Source organism: Thalassophryne amazonica, chromosome 12, assembly GCF_902500255.1.
Source record: "Thalassophryne amazonica chromosome 12, fThaAma1.1, whole genome shotgun sequence".
NCBI lineage: Eukaryota > Metazoa > Chordata > Actinopteri > Batrachoidiformes > Batrachoididae > Thalassophryne > Thalassophryne amazonica.
Genome location: NC_047114.1, coordinates 35,932,351 through 35,948,334, shown reverse-complemented (window position 1 = coordinate 35,948,334; position 15,984 = coordinate 35,932,351). Strand labels below are relative to the sequence as shown.

General features: G+C 45.5%; 1 protein-coding gene across 1 annotated transcript in view; it reads right to left on the bottom strand.

Annotated features, from left to right (window-relative positions):
• The window catches only part of LOC117521657 (BMP/retinoic acid-inducible neural-specific protein 3-like), a 153,081-nt gene that overhangs the window by 80,916 nt on the left and 56,181 nt on the right, over positions 1 to 15,984 (bottom strand). Inside the window, exon 5 of the mRNA XM_034182978.1 lies at positions 9,225 to 9,330. Within this exon, the coding sequence (XP_034038869.1) occupies positions 9,225 to 9,330 (106 nt within the window). The remainder of the gene's footprint in view (positions 1 to 9,224; positions 9,331 to 15,984) is intronic.

Below are 15,984 nucleotides of genomic sequence, written 5' to 3'. Positions count from 1 at the left end.
GATGGCACCCCTGTCACTCATGGAGAAGCGATTTCCCAACTGTTACAAGCTCTCCAATTACCGTCTGAGGTAGCCATCATTAAATGTGCAGGTCATCAAAAGAATAATAACATCATAGCTCAAGGTAACAACCTAGCAGATGACACAGCTCGCAAAGGAGCACAAGGAGAAAATATGTTTCCCCTGCTAACCATCCAAGATTGTGCCCCACTGGTTTCACTTGACGCACTGATAGTGGCTCAAAGTAGGGCCAGTGGAGAAGAAAAACGAATGTGGGTTAAACGAGGCGCTATTGAGACACGCAGTCAGGGGCCAGCGGACAAGCTGTGGCGCAGTAGTCATGGACATTTTGTGTTACCCACCAATTTATTACGACATGCAATCATTTGGGCCCACGGACCCGATCATTGTTCGCGAGTCCAAATTATGAACAAACTAAAAGCTGTCTGGTGGTCACCATATATGGCAGCTACAGTGGACCGTTTGTTGAATGAGTGTGAGGTATGTGCACAGTACAATGTCCGGAAATCATTCACAGCCCCTTTAGCCCACATTCCGGTCCCTGATGGGCCATTCAGACATCTTATGATGGATTTCATAGACATGGGAGCTGAAAACCGAGTTAAACGAATGAGATATGTTTTGGTAGTGATATGCAGATTCAGCCGATGGATTGAGGCAGTAGCCTCTGCAAATCAAGACCATAAAACGGTAGCCAAATTCTTGTGCTGAGATGTCTTTCCAAGATTTGGCATTCCAGATACTATCTCATCTGACAACGGTAGGGCTTTTGTAGCCAAGGTTACACAAGAAACATTCAAACAATTGGGTATCAAACAGAAATTTGGGTGTGTTTATCACCCCCAATCAAATGGGGCGGTGGAACAGGCTAATGGCATTTTAAAGAACAAATTAGCAAAAATCATAGCAGACAGCAATGGCAAACTAACCTGGCTGGATGCGTTGCCGCTTGCTTTATTGTCAATGCGCTCACAAACTAACCGACTAACCCATTTGACACCATTTGAAGCTCTTACAGGTCGGCCAATGCCTATTCCATACCTGAGAGGACCCTACGAAGGACCATCGCTGGAGCAGCTACAAGACGAATGGCATAATTATCTGAGACAGTTAACCCAAATACACAAAACTATCTTTTTGCAGGTCAAAGGTGCTACAGAAGACAGAGAAGCAGAGATTCCACTCGAAAATCAGAGCATCCAGCCTGGTGATCTGGTTTACGTCAAGGTGTTCAAAAAGAAGTGGGACAGGCCCCGCCGAGAAGGTCCTTTTAAAGTTATTCTTGCCTCACGTACAGCAGTCAAAGTAGACGGTAAGGACACTTGGTTTCATTTAAACCACTGCTGTAGGGTTGGTGGCCCAGCGCCCCTGCGGCCTCGGAAAGCTCGTCTTGGCAGAGCCGCCGGGCCAAGGGGGGAAGCAAGAGAAGCCAGAGACCCTACAGCAGCACCGAGGGACGGCCACGCCTCCCTGCAGCCAGAAGAAGCACAGAGAGAAGGCCACGCCTCCCTGCAGCCAGGCGAACACCGGCCAAGGCGCTCACAGAGACTGATTGAACAAAGACGACGCACAGCTTCAGAGAGTAGTGGATCCCTGCCAGATAGAGCAGCGACAGACTCAGATGCAGACTCAGAAACAACTGGAGACGCAGGCCAACAGACAGACAGAAATACAGACCGACAGATAGACAGGCCACAGGAGACATCAGACTCGGACAGCAACTCAGTAGATTTACCGACAGAAGAACCGCAGGAAGTACAACCCAGACAAAGCACAGATACACCACACATCCCTAGTGACAGCTCATCTAGTGACGGCTCACTCAGTAGCACATCTAGTAGCACATCTCAACAGTCATCAGAGCAATGATTAAGGAATTATTCAAGGGATTGACAATACTACTGGTGGTCAGTATGGGAGAAAATAGACATCCAAAACATACAACGGACTGTGCCGTGGCCATGGCCGCAATAGCAGCTAAACAAGGCATTCTAAACACAGGAAAAACATATAATTTGGTATACATTAAATCAAAAGCCTACAAGAACATAGGAATACAGGGAAAGCTGGGGGATTACATATTAGGCGAAGCCATTAGCATCAAATGTGAAGAGGAGGGAACACTCAACATAGAGGTAATTTGTGATAAAGGAGGATGCAGGGAAACCAAGCAGGATGTAACTGTTACAGTACATGAAGCCATAAAATGGGTAAAAATCAAACCAAGTAAAAAGAGGACAATTAGAAGCCTAGAAACAAGCAGTCACTTAGGGAGATGGGATCCCAGTACAGACCTAGCCCGTACACAAGGGTTGAAGACAAATCTATTTTACCAATGGTTGAAATTTTCGGCTAGGCAGATCAGTGAAAAGCCGTGCATAGCCTGTCACCGGAAGGGTGTGATACCTCAGGCTAAACCCCTACCTGATATCAACAACTGTTATAGGAGTCCCCAACATAACTCAGACCAAGCAGAATGCTATACACAATGTGTTATGAAAATGGCAGTAGGTGATGAAAAATATGCTGCCGACAGTAAACTTTGTCCAGTGCCTCTAAGTACAGAAGGAACCGTTCCACCTATGATTAAAATAGAGAAAGGGATGATACACCCATTCTGTATAGCTAAAGGCTTAGTAGCACAATACATAAGCGATTGGCAGGTAGGGACGACCCAGCCAAAACACCACATACAGTGTATGCAAAAGCAGCAAGAATACAAACCGGCTAAAACAGCATGGAACATTACCGTCTGTCACACCCTGCCAGCAGCAGGCATACAGTGTGAACAAATAGTACCGGCCACAGGGGGGTCTGTAATTGGACTGAATCTCACCCATGCTTCATGGGTATCTACTCCAAATTTAGCTAAGGGAACGGTACCCTTAGCTGACATCTTTTGGATATGCGAACAAAGAAGGAAACTCCTGTCATCGCTGTCCCCTAATTGGAAAGGCCTTTGTGCTCCTGTGATGCTCACAGGAGCTATAACAGTAACTGAAATGCCAAACTCAATACAACCCATGCCACAGAAACTTCGTAAGAAAAGAGGAATAATGACGTTTAAAACAGACTACAACATCACAGTAAGAAACGGGATACCAGAAGGGATACCCCGACAATTAGAAGCCATAGACAGTAGCAGAGTTAAAGCAGATGAAGACGCGGATAAATGGGGATGGGCATTGGCTCTGTTCGGGGTTACTCCAAAAATCCGTTCTAGGTTCCAGGAGGTGCAGTGGATTAATTACTTGTGGTATAATCAGCAAAGATACCTGAACTGGACATTGGCAGCAGTAGGAGCCTTAACCGAACAACTGCATGCCACCTCGCTAATGACAATGCAAAATAGATTAGCTATCGAGATGATGATGGCTGATGAACAAGGAGTTTGTATTATGATCAAAGCCACCGAATGTTGCACAGCTATTCCCATGCGTACAGGGGAAGACAGAAATTTGACAGAGCTCTTAATCACACTTGAAGAGATGCAACAGGAACTGTTAAGTAACTCCATAGGAGGGAGAAATGAAACTGACGATTCTGGATACATTGTAGGGAATGGAATGAATATTGGCCCACTGTTTTCACTGTTTGGGGCTCTAAGGAGAGGGTGGATATCATGGAAAGACTGGTTATATCAGATAGGTGTAATCTTGGCACTAACAGGGGTGGCGGTCTTGCTGGTAATATGTTGTGGTATTCCCTTGATAAAATTTCTGGTCAATAAATTGATTTCATCCACAGTAGGACAGCTCCCACTGTTAGCCATCCGAGCCCTGGAAGAAAGCACAAACGAAACAGACAGAGAACCAGAATATATGGAAATGGATGAAATACCAATTATCCTCCCCGACAGCCCCCAGCTCCCTAATATTGTGGCGTACACCCCAGATAGGGAGGACTGGGATGGACCGTGCTTGGTGATATTGTAGACGAGGAAGAAGACATGCACGCACATTTACATTCACACACATGCACCCACAAAAATGAGGGATAGGATAGACAATATCTGAAAGAATGACATGGAGCTGTAATAATGAACGTATATGTATATTACTAGGACACAGGAGTATGGCTGAGAGACCAGACTCCCCTGATCAGGGACCTATGCCTGATCTGCCTCTATCAAGTCTGATTGGACTCTCAGAACTGTTTGGAGAAGAGGATATACAGGAGGGATGGTCGAGACATGATTGGTCGCCACAGCCGCCTTCCATCCAGCAGCTAAACCAGTTGGCAACAGAAGGATCTTCATTGTTCCAGCACCTGGCGATGACGGCTTCACAGAATCTGCCTGCAGCAAGAGTCGGCCCGAGGACTCCACCATCACCTGAAGGACCCTTTGGACTCAGGAACACACCCCTTCCGCAGATGCCATGGAGACAGTCACATGTGCCAGTGGCAACGATACCCTCCAGGGGAGGCAGCCAAGGTCGGCCATATGCAACAACTGCCCGAGTGCATCCTAGACCCAATACACTGCTAGGACCTGTCCCCAGCTTTCCACCCCCAAGGCAGGAGAGATATTCCGATCAGCCCAGTACCTCTGGAGGAGGATCAGCAGGGGTGGACCTTAGTCGAACTCACCGACCAGGACAGAGGGGAGCTTTGTACAGGCTGCTAAATGCCCAGAGTGTCCCAGCCACTTGCCCGAGGCCTTCCCCCTTGTACTTCCTGTCCCCTGGACTGCACAACCTTCTCTTGTGCTCAGGAGGGCCTCCATACTCAACTGTGTGGTCTTCAGTCTAGTATGGACATGCTAGCCAGCATGATGGAGCATATGGAAAGGGAACAGCTAGGGCTGGCCACCACCACCCTGAATGTGGGCAAGAATTCTCTGGGGGCCCTGTACAACCTGGCCAAGCAGCACAAGGAGCTGGAAAGATCCATCAGAGAACTGCGCGACTGTCTGAAAGCCAGAATTCCTGATCCTTCCCCCACTACCCCTGAAAGGCCAACCTCCCCATATTCCCCAACTTCTCCCAAAACTTCAGATGCTGAGTAAATGCTGAGGAGCGCGGACTGACGTAATGGCACTGAAAACGGACGATGACCTTGGTTCTTGAGTTTGAATTACGGACTGGTTTCAGAAATCTGAGTGTAAATAAAAACAAAGAAGGATATATGTTAGTAACAAAGGTTGGGTAAATGTCTGTCCTTACCATCATCTGCATAACACAGATAAAGCTAAATGCATACACATAGATATCACATTGCAAAGTTATAAAAAGGGGACCCTTACACGGCGTGTTTGTAGATTTAGTAGTAAAGATGCACCATAGGGACCCCTTTTTCTTAAATTATAGCATGCCTCAAGAGACATGCATCGCCTAAATTTGGCGTCTGGCCAAAAAGGGCATTAGAAAACAAGCTGAAAAAGAAGAAAAACAAAGTGGAAAATGTTGAGAAATGGCCTATAATGAAAACCATTATATGATTGACTAAGGCAAATGACTTAAGGACGGACATGAAGGGAAACCATTTATTGTGTTTTATCATTTAACTAGACATAGCTGCGCTAACCTTAGAATAGTTTCTTGATTGGTCGACTAAATAGTGGTAACGTAGGGGTTATTTGATGCATTTAAGTAATAAATGTGTGACTCTTTAACAAAATAATATGTAGAACCAAGTATAATGGGTTGGAGCCTCTGGTTGAGTGAGACAATAGATGCCAGAAGATGATTGGTTGCACTGATGTCAATGTAAAGCCTTTACTTTGCCATGATTAAGAGGTTGCTGTAACTTGTTTTATGTGGCCATTTTAAGTGCCTTGAATTATACCAAAACTCAATGTTTGAATGTCACCTTGCGTTGATATAATCCAGCTAATTGATCACCTTGTGCCTTAGTAGGTAGGTTCACCTGCACTTAAACTTCAATATATTTACCGTGTGAAGTATCACTGATATTCATATTCGCACCAGAGTTATCAGTAAGTCGAGTGATGTGTTTTTCTTTTTTATTGCAATGCACAAATGAGGATGTCTTGTCAGTAAACAACCCAAGAGTATAGTTGATGTAATGGGACTCTTTCGAGTCCCAGAGGAGGGACTGTAGAAGAATTTTTAGGTCCTTATTTGAACTATGATGAACTATCAAGTGTCCTGATCCGAACTGTATGTCCTCTGGTTGAACTAGCAGGTGTTCAACCCAAAAAAAGGGCTCTATTAGTCATTCAGTCTGTCAGGGGCTTTCCAAGGCCTTTTAGGTGCTTTCCCGCAGGCCACGTGCAGGGGCCTCAGGCCAGCTGCACGTGTGGCTGAGGCCACGTGCGGGGGGGGCCTCAGGCCAGCTGCACCTGTGGCTGAAGGTCTTTTAAAAAAATCAGTTGTAAATCCTTCACGTTTTAATGGGAGCGTTTGTCACATTGAAATAATGGCCTAACACCTGCTTAGGGTTCACTAGAGGACGCTTCCAATAGAAAACCATGTCTTGGGAATGAAATAAATAAAAAAGTTGAAGGAGGAGCGATGCCCGCGGGTCTCCAATAAATAGACGAGCGCGGTTGTCATATTCAGTCTCTCTAGAGGACTCAGTTTGTCTAAGCTCTGTGTCGAAGGCTTAAATAAACTTAAAAACTCTGTGCATTTTATCTTGCTTAAGGCTGAATTATTCTAAAGTGTTGTGTCCTTTTCTAGCATATCACTTGCAATTAGTTTGTGTTATCTAAAAGACGACATCCCAAGAAGACTAAAGACGAGCCACGACAATACATTCCAGCTTATCCATGTCAGGTCTTATGGAAAGTTAGGGAATTAGAAGTCATTGCCTGAAAGGAAGATGGTATAATTTGTACTGTCGTAAGGAGCTTGACAAGACAAAGAATTTAAAATGCACTGAATAAATAACATTTTCAAATGTGATGGGCCTGAAATTATCTCTAAAAATAGTCCATCAAGACTAAAGGAGGTAGCCTAACTGACCCCCTGATACCATTTTACCCATTAAACTGATCCTAATTGCTGCACAATATTTGTTTGTGAAAACTGATAGCTTGCTTAGAATGTGGACATCACAATACAGTATATTAGGGCATAAGGAACCAAAATCGTGAACAGTAGGTGCGTGCCAAATTCTGCAGATATATGTACAGAAAAGCCATCTTTACTTAGTTTTTTTTACACTTACAATACTTGCAGTCACACAGATCTATCATATCTACAACCCCTGGCAAAAATTATGGAATCACCGGCCTCGGAGGATGTTCATTCAGTTGTTTAATTTTGTAGAAAAAAAGCAGATCACAGACATGACACAAAACTAAAGTCATTTCAAATGGCAACTTTCTGGCTTTAAGAAACACTATAAGAAATCAAGAAAAAAAGATTGTGGCAGTGAGTAACGGTTACTTTTTAGACCAAGCAGAGGAAAAAAATATGGAATCACTCAATTCTGAGGAAAAAATTATGGAATCACCCTGTAAATTTTCATCCCCAAAACTAACACCTGCATCAAATCAGATCTGCTCGTTAGTCTGCATCTAAAAAGGAGTGATCACACCTTGGAGAGCTGTTGCACCAAGTGGACTGACATGAATCATGGCTCCAACACGAGAGATGTCAATTGAAACAAAGGAGAGGATTATCAAACTCTTAAAAGAGGGTAAATCATCACGCAATGTTGCAAAAGATGTTGGTTGTTCACAGTCAGCTGTGTTCCTGATTTCTTATAGTGTTTCTTAAAGCCAGAAAGTTGCCATTTGAAATGACTTTAGTTTTGTGTCATGTCTGTGATCTGCTTTTTTTCTACAAAATTAAACAACTGATGAACATCCTCCGAGGCCGGTGATTCCATAATTTTTGCCAGGGGTTGTACATGTACTTTCACTTTCACCAAACTGGTAGCTAGTTCATTTGCTACACAAATTCTTGACTTTCCTACATGTAACCCTAAAACTTGCATCTTTAATAAGCTACATTGTAGCTTAAAAACATCTTGTTTTAATTTAGAAACAATGCTGTCAGTGCTTTCCAATATTGTTATGCTAATTTCTGCCCTCTAAAAATTGAAGATCTAGGCTTCATACAGTGGAGCCACCTAGCAACAAAAGCAGTAACAAGTGACTGAGAGACTCCACATACACTATGAATTGGCATGGTCTGTGTACACCAAAAAGTTATCCAGACTGATTGGTTGTTTTCTAAAAACTGCCCTGGTGTTTATTCTATCAGAAAAAATAAGTTTGGTTACATTTATGTAAGATTTTCTCATAAAAATGGCTCAAAAGTAAAATATGGGTAGATTTCAAGCTTTTTAGGTCTTATGTGACCTTTTGACCCCTGTTGACCTTGAAAAAAGACTAATTTGGATAAATTATATTTGTAACAAATAAAGGACAACAAACCAAACATTTTGAGCCATAGATCCTAATTTTAGCTTAGAAACTGACAGAGTTATGTATTTTTACATATGCCCTACCCCATAATTTTCCAGTATTTGCGATTCTTGCAAAATGGTGGAAAAGGGTTAATCCTGGCTATATGCTCCGTCTGGGCCGCGTCAGCAGTGCTGTTTTGAATGTCCCATGGGATGCCCTTTTCAGAAATACACATGAAAGGTTCTGTCACTTTAAGTAAATAAACAGGTCCCAGTTCTCCATCTATGGGGAAAACAGGCAAACTCCACATGGAAAGGGCCAGGTGGGAAGCAATCCCACGACCTTCTTGCTGTGAGGCAGCAGTGACAACCACTAAGCCACTGTGCTGCCCTTGGCGTGGGTCACACTTTGGAATTAAGGTTTTATTAGCGTTATTCTGGTCCACATGTTGCCTGTTGTTGACCAAGCCTGTTGGCATCCTGCTCAAAAGTGCTATATTTTGCCGGTGAGACGCTGAACCTTTTACCTTCCATTCTTGTGGTTCTCTGCACTGGGGTCTTTTAGTCAAACCATTACACATATATACTCTAAAAACAGAAGCACTATTGATAAAAATGGCTCCAAATGGTTAATATGTCATTTTTGTTAAACTCCTTCTACACCACAACCACATCTGGACTGTTTCATCTCAAACTCCACTGTGGTGATGTAAGAGTGTCAAAATACTTTTTTATGTGACTGTACTCTATATATCTCATGTCTGTGTGTAAAGTTACTTTTCTGTTGGTATTTATGTATTGTGACAAAGCCCTTGTGATTTGATGCCTGGAGGGCGATGCCAAGCTCAGTTCACCACTACAATTTAGAACAACATTTTTACCTTGCAGTTGAACCTTGTTTTCTGGACTGTGAACCAGGACAGAGCTGACTGTGTCCAGGTTGTCATAGTTACTGCATCCCAGGGGCCCAGTTCTGGTTTCAGTCACCTGCCAGAATATGGAGAGAATACATCTTTATTTACTGGTGCAAGATTGGCGAGACAATGCATGAGACAGTTATGCAAGTTGTGCTTTGGCTTGTCTTTGTTATGCTGAGATGGTCTTTTTGATTCACTGATGCACTTATCAGTCATTTGTCATTTTGCCACATTCTGCAGATATCTCATTTTGCTTGTGTAAAAATGGTCAGAACAACATAAAACGTCTCATCAAAGTGTTTTCCCCCTTCAGATCAATCTTGAATGCAGTGAATGAGTGTGCAGAGATTTTTTAAAGTTTCAATTAAAGAGCTCTGCCTGCACAGACAGAATGATTTATTATGATTGGAGTCCAGACATCAATGTTGCTTCAATGCAAAAATCTAAGAGTTCTTCCCCTTTCTAATCCATCTTGACAGTTCAGCTGGAAATTCTAAAACAGTTGACAAGAATGCATAACTTCCTACAAATTAGCATGCATTTATGCTCAAACTTCTTTCCCTGCCATTTCTTGCCAAATCCACAATTGCATATGTGATATTAATGAATGGTCATGTGTGGCAGGTGCTGCTTTACATCCCTCATAAAGTGCAATATTCATCTCTCCCTCGCTCCCTTTTACTTCAATTTGCCTGAAGTCCGTATGCACTCTGCAAAGTGACAAATGAATGGAAGTCAGCCTGGTCAGAAATTAATGGAGTGAAATCTCAAATCCATCATCCTGATGCATAACCATAGGAACGTATTCTCTGTACGGGGGCACTTGTCTTCATCAGTGGCTACTCACTATACCATCTACGCTTGCCCCTCAGGCTGATGAATGCATACACTCTAATAGCCACTTCAGATGATAAAATGGATGATTGGTGTTTTATAGCACAGCACATAACTGCTGTTCTGCTTCTTCTCTCTCATCTTTATGGTGTAAAAACTTGTTACTGTGCAGTCAATGTCGGTGCCATATGAAAACATATATGTTGTAGCATTGTTTTCTAAACTTTAAAAGCAGTCGATACATTTGTCTGCAATAAAGGACACCTTCTTCTTCTTCTTCTTTATCACTCATCACTCACTCATCAAACGCTTTTCCGGGTTCAGGTCGCGGGGGCAACAGCTCCAGCAGGGGACCCCAGACTTCCCTTTCCCGGGCCACACTGACCACCTCTGACTGGAGATCCCGAGGCGTTCCCAGGCCAGTGTGGAGATACAATCTCTCCACCGAGTCCTGGGTCTTCCCGGGGTCTCCTCCCAGATGGACGTGCCTGGAACACCTCCCTTGGGAGGCGCCCAGGAGGCATCCTTACCAGATGCCCGAACCACCTCAGCTGGCTCCTTTCAATGCGAAGGAGCAGCAACTCTACTCCGAGCTCCCCACGGATGGCCAAACTTCTCACACTGTCTCTAAGGGAGACACCAGCCACCCTCCTGAGGAAGCCCATTTCAGCCGCTTGTACCCGCAATCTAGTTCTTTCAGTCATGACCCAACACTCATGACCATAGGTGAGAGTAGGAACGCAGATTGACCAGTAGATCGAGAGCTTCGCCTTTTGGGTCAGCTCCCTTTTCGTCACAACAGGTAGAGTGAATGCAATACCACCCCTGCTGCGTCAACTCTCCAGACAATCTCACGCTCCCTCATCCCCTCACTCGTGAACAAGACCCTGACTTGAACCTGGTATTTGAGCTCCTTCATTTGGGGCAAGGCCGTATTCCCTACCCAGAGTAGGCAATCCATCGGATTCCTGCTGAGAACCATGGCCTCAGATTTAGAGGTGGTGATCCCCATCCCAGCCACTTCACACTCAACTGTGAACCGATCCAGTGAGTGTTGGTCACCGGCCGATGAAGCCAACAGCACCACATCATCTGCAAAAAGCAGTGATGAGACCCTGATCCCACCAAACTGGAAACTCTCCTCCCCCCGACTACACCTCGATATCCTGTCCATGAATATCACAAACAGGATTGGTGACAAACGAGTCCGACTTACTGCTGAGCACCCGAACACAGCTCTCGCTTTGCGAGTACAGAAATTGGATGGCCCTGAGAAGGGACCCCATCACTCCATACTCTCACAGCATCTCCTACAGTATCTCCCGGGGTACCCGATCATACGCCTTCTCCAAGCCCACAAAACACATGTAGACTGGGTAGGCATACTCCCAGGCACCCTCCATGATCCTTGTGAGAGCAAAGAGCTGGTCGGTTGTTCCACGGCCAGGACAGAACCCACATTGTTCCTCTTCAATCAGAGGTTTGACTATCGGCCGAACCCTCCTTTCCAGTACCCTGGAGTAGACTTTACCCGGGAGGCTGTGTAGTGTGATGCCCCTGTAGTTGGCACACACTCTCTGGTTCCCCTTTTTAAATATGGGGACCACCACCCCAGTTTGCCACTCCTTAGGCACTGTCCCCGACCTCAACGCAGTGTTGAAGAGACGTCTCATCTAAGACAATCCCTCCACGCATGCAGAGCCTTCAACATTTCTGGACAGATCTCATCAACCTCCGGGGCCTTGCCACTGTGGAGTTGTTTGACTACCTCAGTGACTTCCACCAGGGAAATTGATGAAAATCCTCCATCAGCTTCCAGCTCTGCCGCTACTATAGAGGGCGCTCCGGTGTGATGCAGGAGTTCCTCAAAGTGTTCCTTCCAGCGCCAGATTACATCCTCAGTTGAGGTCAACAGAGTCCCAGCCTTACTGTAGACAGCTTGGATGGTTCCCCGTTTTCCCCTCCTGAGGTGCCTCATGGTCCGCCAGAGGCATCTTGGTAATGACCGAAAGTCCTTCTCCATGGTTGTTCTGAACTCCTCCCACACTGGCTGCTTTGCCTCCTCCACAGCAGAGGCTGCTGCCCTTCAGGCCTGTCGGTGCCTTGCAACTGCCTCTGGAGGCCTCTGAGATAACATATCTGGAAGGACTCTTCTTCAGTCTGACAACTTCCCTGATCACCAGTGTCCACCACGGTGTTTGAGGGTTGCCGCCCCTTGAGGCACCTAAGACCTTTAGGCCACAGGTCCCTGCTGAAGCTTCAGCAATGGAAGCTTTGAACATTGCCCATTCTGGTTCAATACCCCCAACCTCCACACGGATGCTAGAGAAGCTCTGCCGGAGGTGTGAGTTGAAGATCTGTTGGACAGTGGGCTCCTCCAGATGTTCCCAATTCACCCACACTATCCCTTTGGGCTTACCAGGTCTGTCCAAAGTCCTCCCCCACCCTCTGATCCAATTCACCACCAGATGGTGATCAGTTGACAGCTCTGCCCCTCTCTTCACCCGAGTGTCCAGAACATGCGGCCTCAAATCAGATGATACGATCACAAAATCGATCATCGATTTTCAGCCTAGGGTGCCTTGGTACCATGTACACTTATGACCATCCTTATGTTCGAACATGGTGTTCATTACGGACAGTCCATGACTAGCACAGAAGTCCAATAGCAAACAACCATTCAGGTTTAGATCAAGGAGGCCATTCCTCCCAATCACACCTCTCCAGGTGTCTCTGTCATTACCCAAGTGTGCGTTGAAGTCCCCCAGCAGAACAATGGAGTCCCCCACTGGAGCCCCATACAAGACTCCATTCAGGGACTCCAAGAAAGCTGAATACTCCAAAATGCTGTTCGGTGCATATGCACAAACAACAGTCAGAGTTTTCCCCCCCGCCACCCAAAGACGCAGGGAGGCGACCCTCTCGTCTAGTGGAGTAAACTCCAACGTATTGGCGCTCAGCCAGGGACTCATGACTGTCTCCACACCCGCCGGGCACTTCACCCCCTGGACAATTCCAGAGAAGAATAAGGTCCAACCCCTATCAAGGAGAGTGGTTCCAGAGCCGAGGCTGTGCATGGAGGCAAGACCCACCAGATCTAACTGGTATCGCTCCACCTCCCGCATGAGCTCCGGCTCCTTCCCCCACAGCGAGGTGAGATTCCACACCCCCAGAGCTGGCCCCTGCTGCCTGGGTCTGGTCCATCAAGGCCCTTGACTTTCACTGCCACCCAAAGGACAGTGCACCCGACACCAGCGGTTCCCCCTGGGGGTGGTGAGCCCACAGGGTAAAGATGGAAAGTCCATGTTGCTTTTTCAGGCTGTGCCCGATTGGACTCCGTGGCAAGCCCAGCCACCAGGCGCTCGCTGACAGGCCCTAATCATAATCATGCTGTCTAATCAGCATCTTGATATGCCACACCTGGGAGGTGGGATGTATATATAGAAAAATGTTTAGATCTTTGAGTTTAGCTCATGAAAAATGGGAGCAAAAACAAAAGTGTTGCATTTATATTTTTGTTCAGTGTACATTGAGGAAATTGTTTGGTATTTGAGACACATTGTTGTATTAGCAAATTGAAATGATGCACTGTTTCTTTCTCTTTTTGCTCCGTATGCATCACTCTGCATTTAATCATTAGTGATCGATCTCTGCCCCTTCACGGCATGTCTTTTTCCTGGTTTTTTCCCTCAGCCCCAACCAGTCTCAGCAGAAGACTGCCCCTCCCTGAGCCTGGTTCTGCTGGAGGTTTCTTCCTGTTAAAAGGGAGTTTTTCCTTCCCACTGTTGCCAAGTCCTTGCTCATAGGGGGTCGTTTTGACCGTTGGGGTTTTTCATAATTATTGTATGGCCTTGCCTTACAATATGGAGCGCCTTGGGGCAACTGTTTGTTGTGATTTGGCGCTATATAAGAAAAAAAGTTGAGTTGAGTTGCATGCACATAAAATGAAATGTGTTCTTCCTGTGAAATATGTAATGGTCATCACTGTCATGATTGGGGTCTGTGGGTAGTGTGTTTTGTTTTTACTTTATTTTGTCTCTACTGGTTTTCTGTCAGTCATATTTGATTGGGGTTTTGTTGGAGGGACCTTTCTTGTCTGCTGTCTAATGCTTGGTGATGGGTGTCCCCTCCCTGTCCCCTCTCCTGCTTGCCACGTCCCTTTCCAGATCCTTCCACACACACCTGTCTTGCATTTCCTGTCACCCTGCCTGGTTGCGAGATTGTTGAACCTTGAGCCACTTATGAGCACTTTTCTCCTGAGCATTTTGTCCTTGTTAAGCCTGTTTTTTTTTTTTTGACGTGTCTGCCTGTTTTTTGACTTTGTCTCTGCCCAATGCTTCAGATCCTGTTATTTATCTTGTCCTGCCTACCTGTGTACCGAACCCTCCCTGAACATTTATTAAACCCTGTTTTATCGACATGTGAATCCCGCACTTGTGTCCAGCTGCACTGTACCAGTAAGCCTGACAATCACAGCATTTAAAGACTTGAAGATGACAGTGGATTTTATAGATTTTAAAATAACTGTAACTCACATATCAATGCTTTAAATGTTATATTCTTTAAATGGTCATTATGATGTGTAGCTCTGTGTAACTGAAACAAATACAAATGTTCCACAAAACTATGTTTTCAAATAATAGTTTTTTTCTGAACAACTGGAAAAACCTATATTTTAATGGATTTTTGAACAAACCATCAAAATTGTGGCTGCTATGATGAAATTACTTGAATTTAAGGTTGTAATTCACTGGATCAAAACTACTGATGTGTTATACGAGGTCTGTCCAAAAAGTATCGGACCTTTTTATTTTTTGCAAAAACCATATGGATTTGAATCACGTGTGATTGCATCAGCCAAGCTTGAGCCTTCGTGCGCATGCATGAGTTTTTTCACGCCTGTCGGTTGCATCATTAACCTGTGAGCAGGCTTTGTGTGAGCACTGGTCCACCCCTCTCGTCGGATTTTATTGCGAATAAATGTCTGAACGATTTGGAGCTTTGCTGCATCAGTTTTTTTCCAGAAACTGTGAGAGATCTCCAGGTGGACACCGTTCGGAAAATTAATATGGCTTTCAGGGATGATTTTATGGGGATTACACAGATTAAGGAGTGTTACTGCCGCTTTAAGTACGGCCCACAACTGCTGAGAGCGCGCCGCGCTCCCAGCGCCGATCGACAGGCTGAATCAACCTGATCATTTCCAACGTGTAGGCTTTGTTGATCCGGGACGTTGTCTGACTTCCACAAAAAAGGGAAAAAGGCGTGGACATCAGCACTTTTTCAGCACATTCCACTGTTAAAGGAGTTTTTTTCATGGAAAGAAAAGTGGACGGATGCGCCATTATGCCGTTCATGGCGCGGGACAAATCCACCTCCGTGTTGGTCTCACAGGACGGCTTTGAGATGGCTTTCAGACGGCTGTCGGTGGGTTTTAAGTCGTGTGACTATCCGAGAAATTGTGGATGAGCCTGGACATGCCAGAACATGTCCTGTGAGGCTTCATCACGGCGTTGCTTTGCGCCATGCGGCTCCACCGCGATGCGCGGAATTCCTCCTCTCCTCTTTCCATGACAAAAACGTGGAATGTGCCGTTCATTTCCAAACTGGATGCTGTGTTTTATCCGGGACGTCCTCTGACTAGCACAGGAATTGCGGAAGACGTGGACATCAGCACTTTTTCAGCACATTGAGACAAACGTGCGGAGGAATTCCGCGCGTCGTGGTGGAGCCGCATGGCGCAATGCCATGATGAAGCCTCACAGGACATGTTCTGGCATGCCCAGGCTCATCCACAATTTCTCTTAGTCACATGACTGAAAACCCACAGCCATCTGAAAGCCATCTCAAAGCCGTCCTGTGAGACCAACACAAAGGTGGTTTTGTCCCG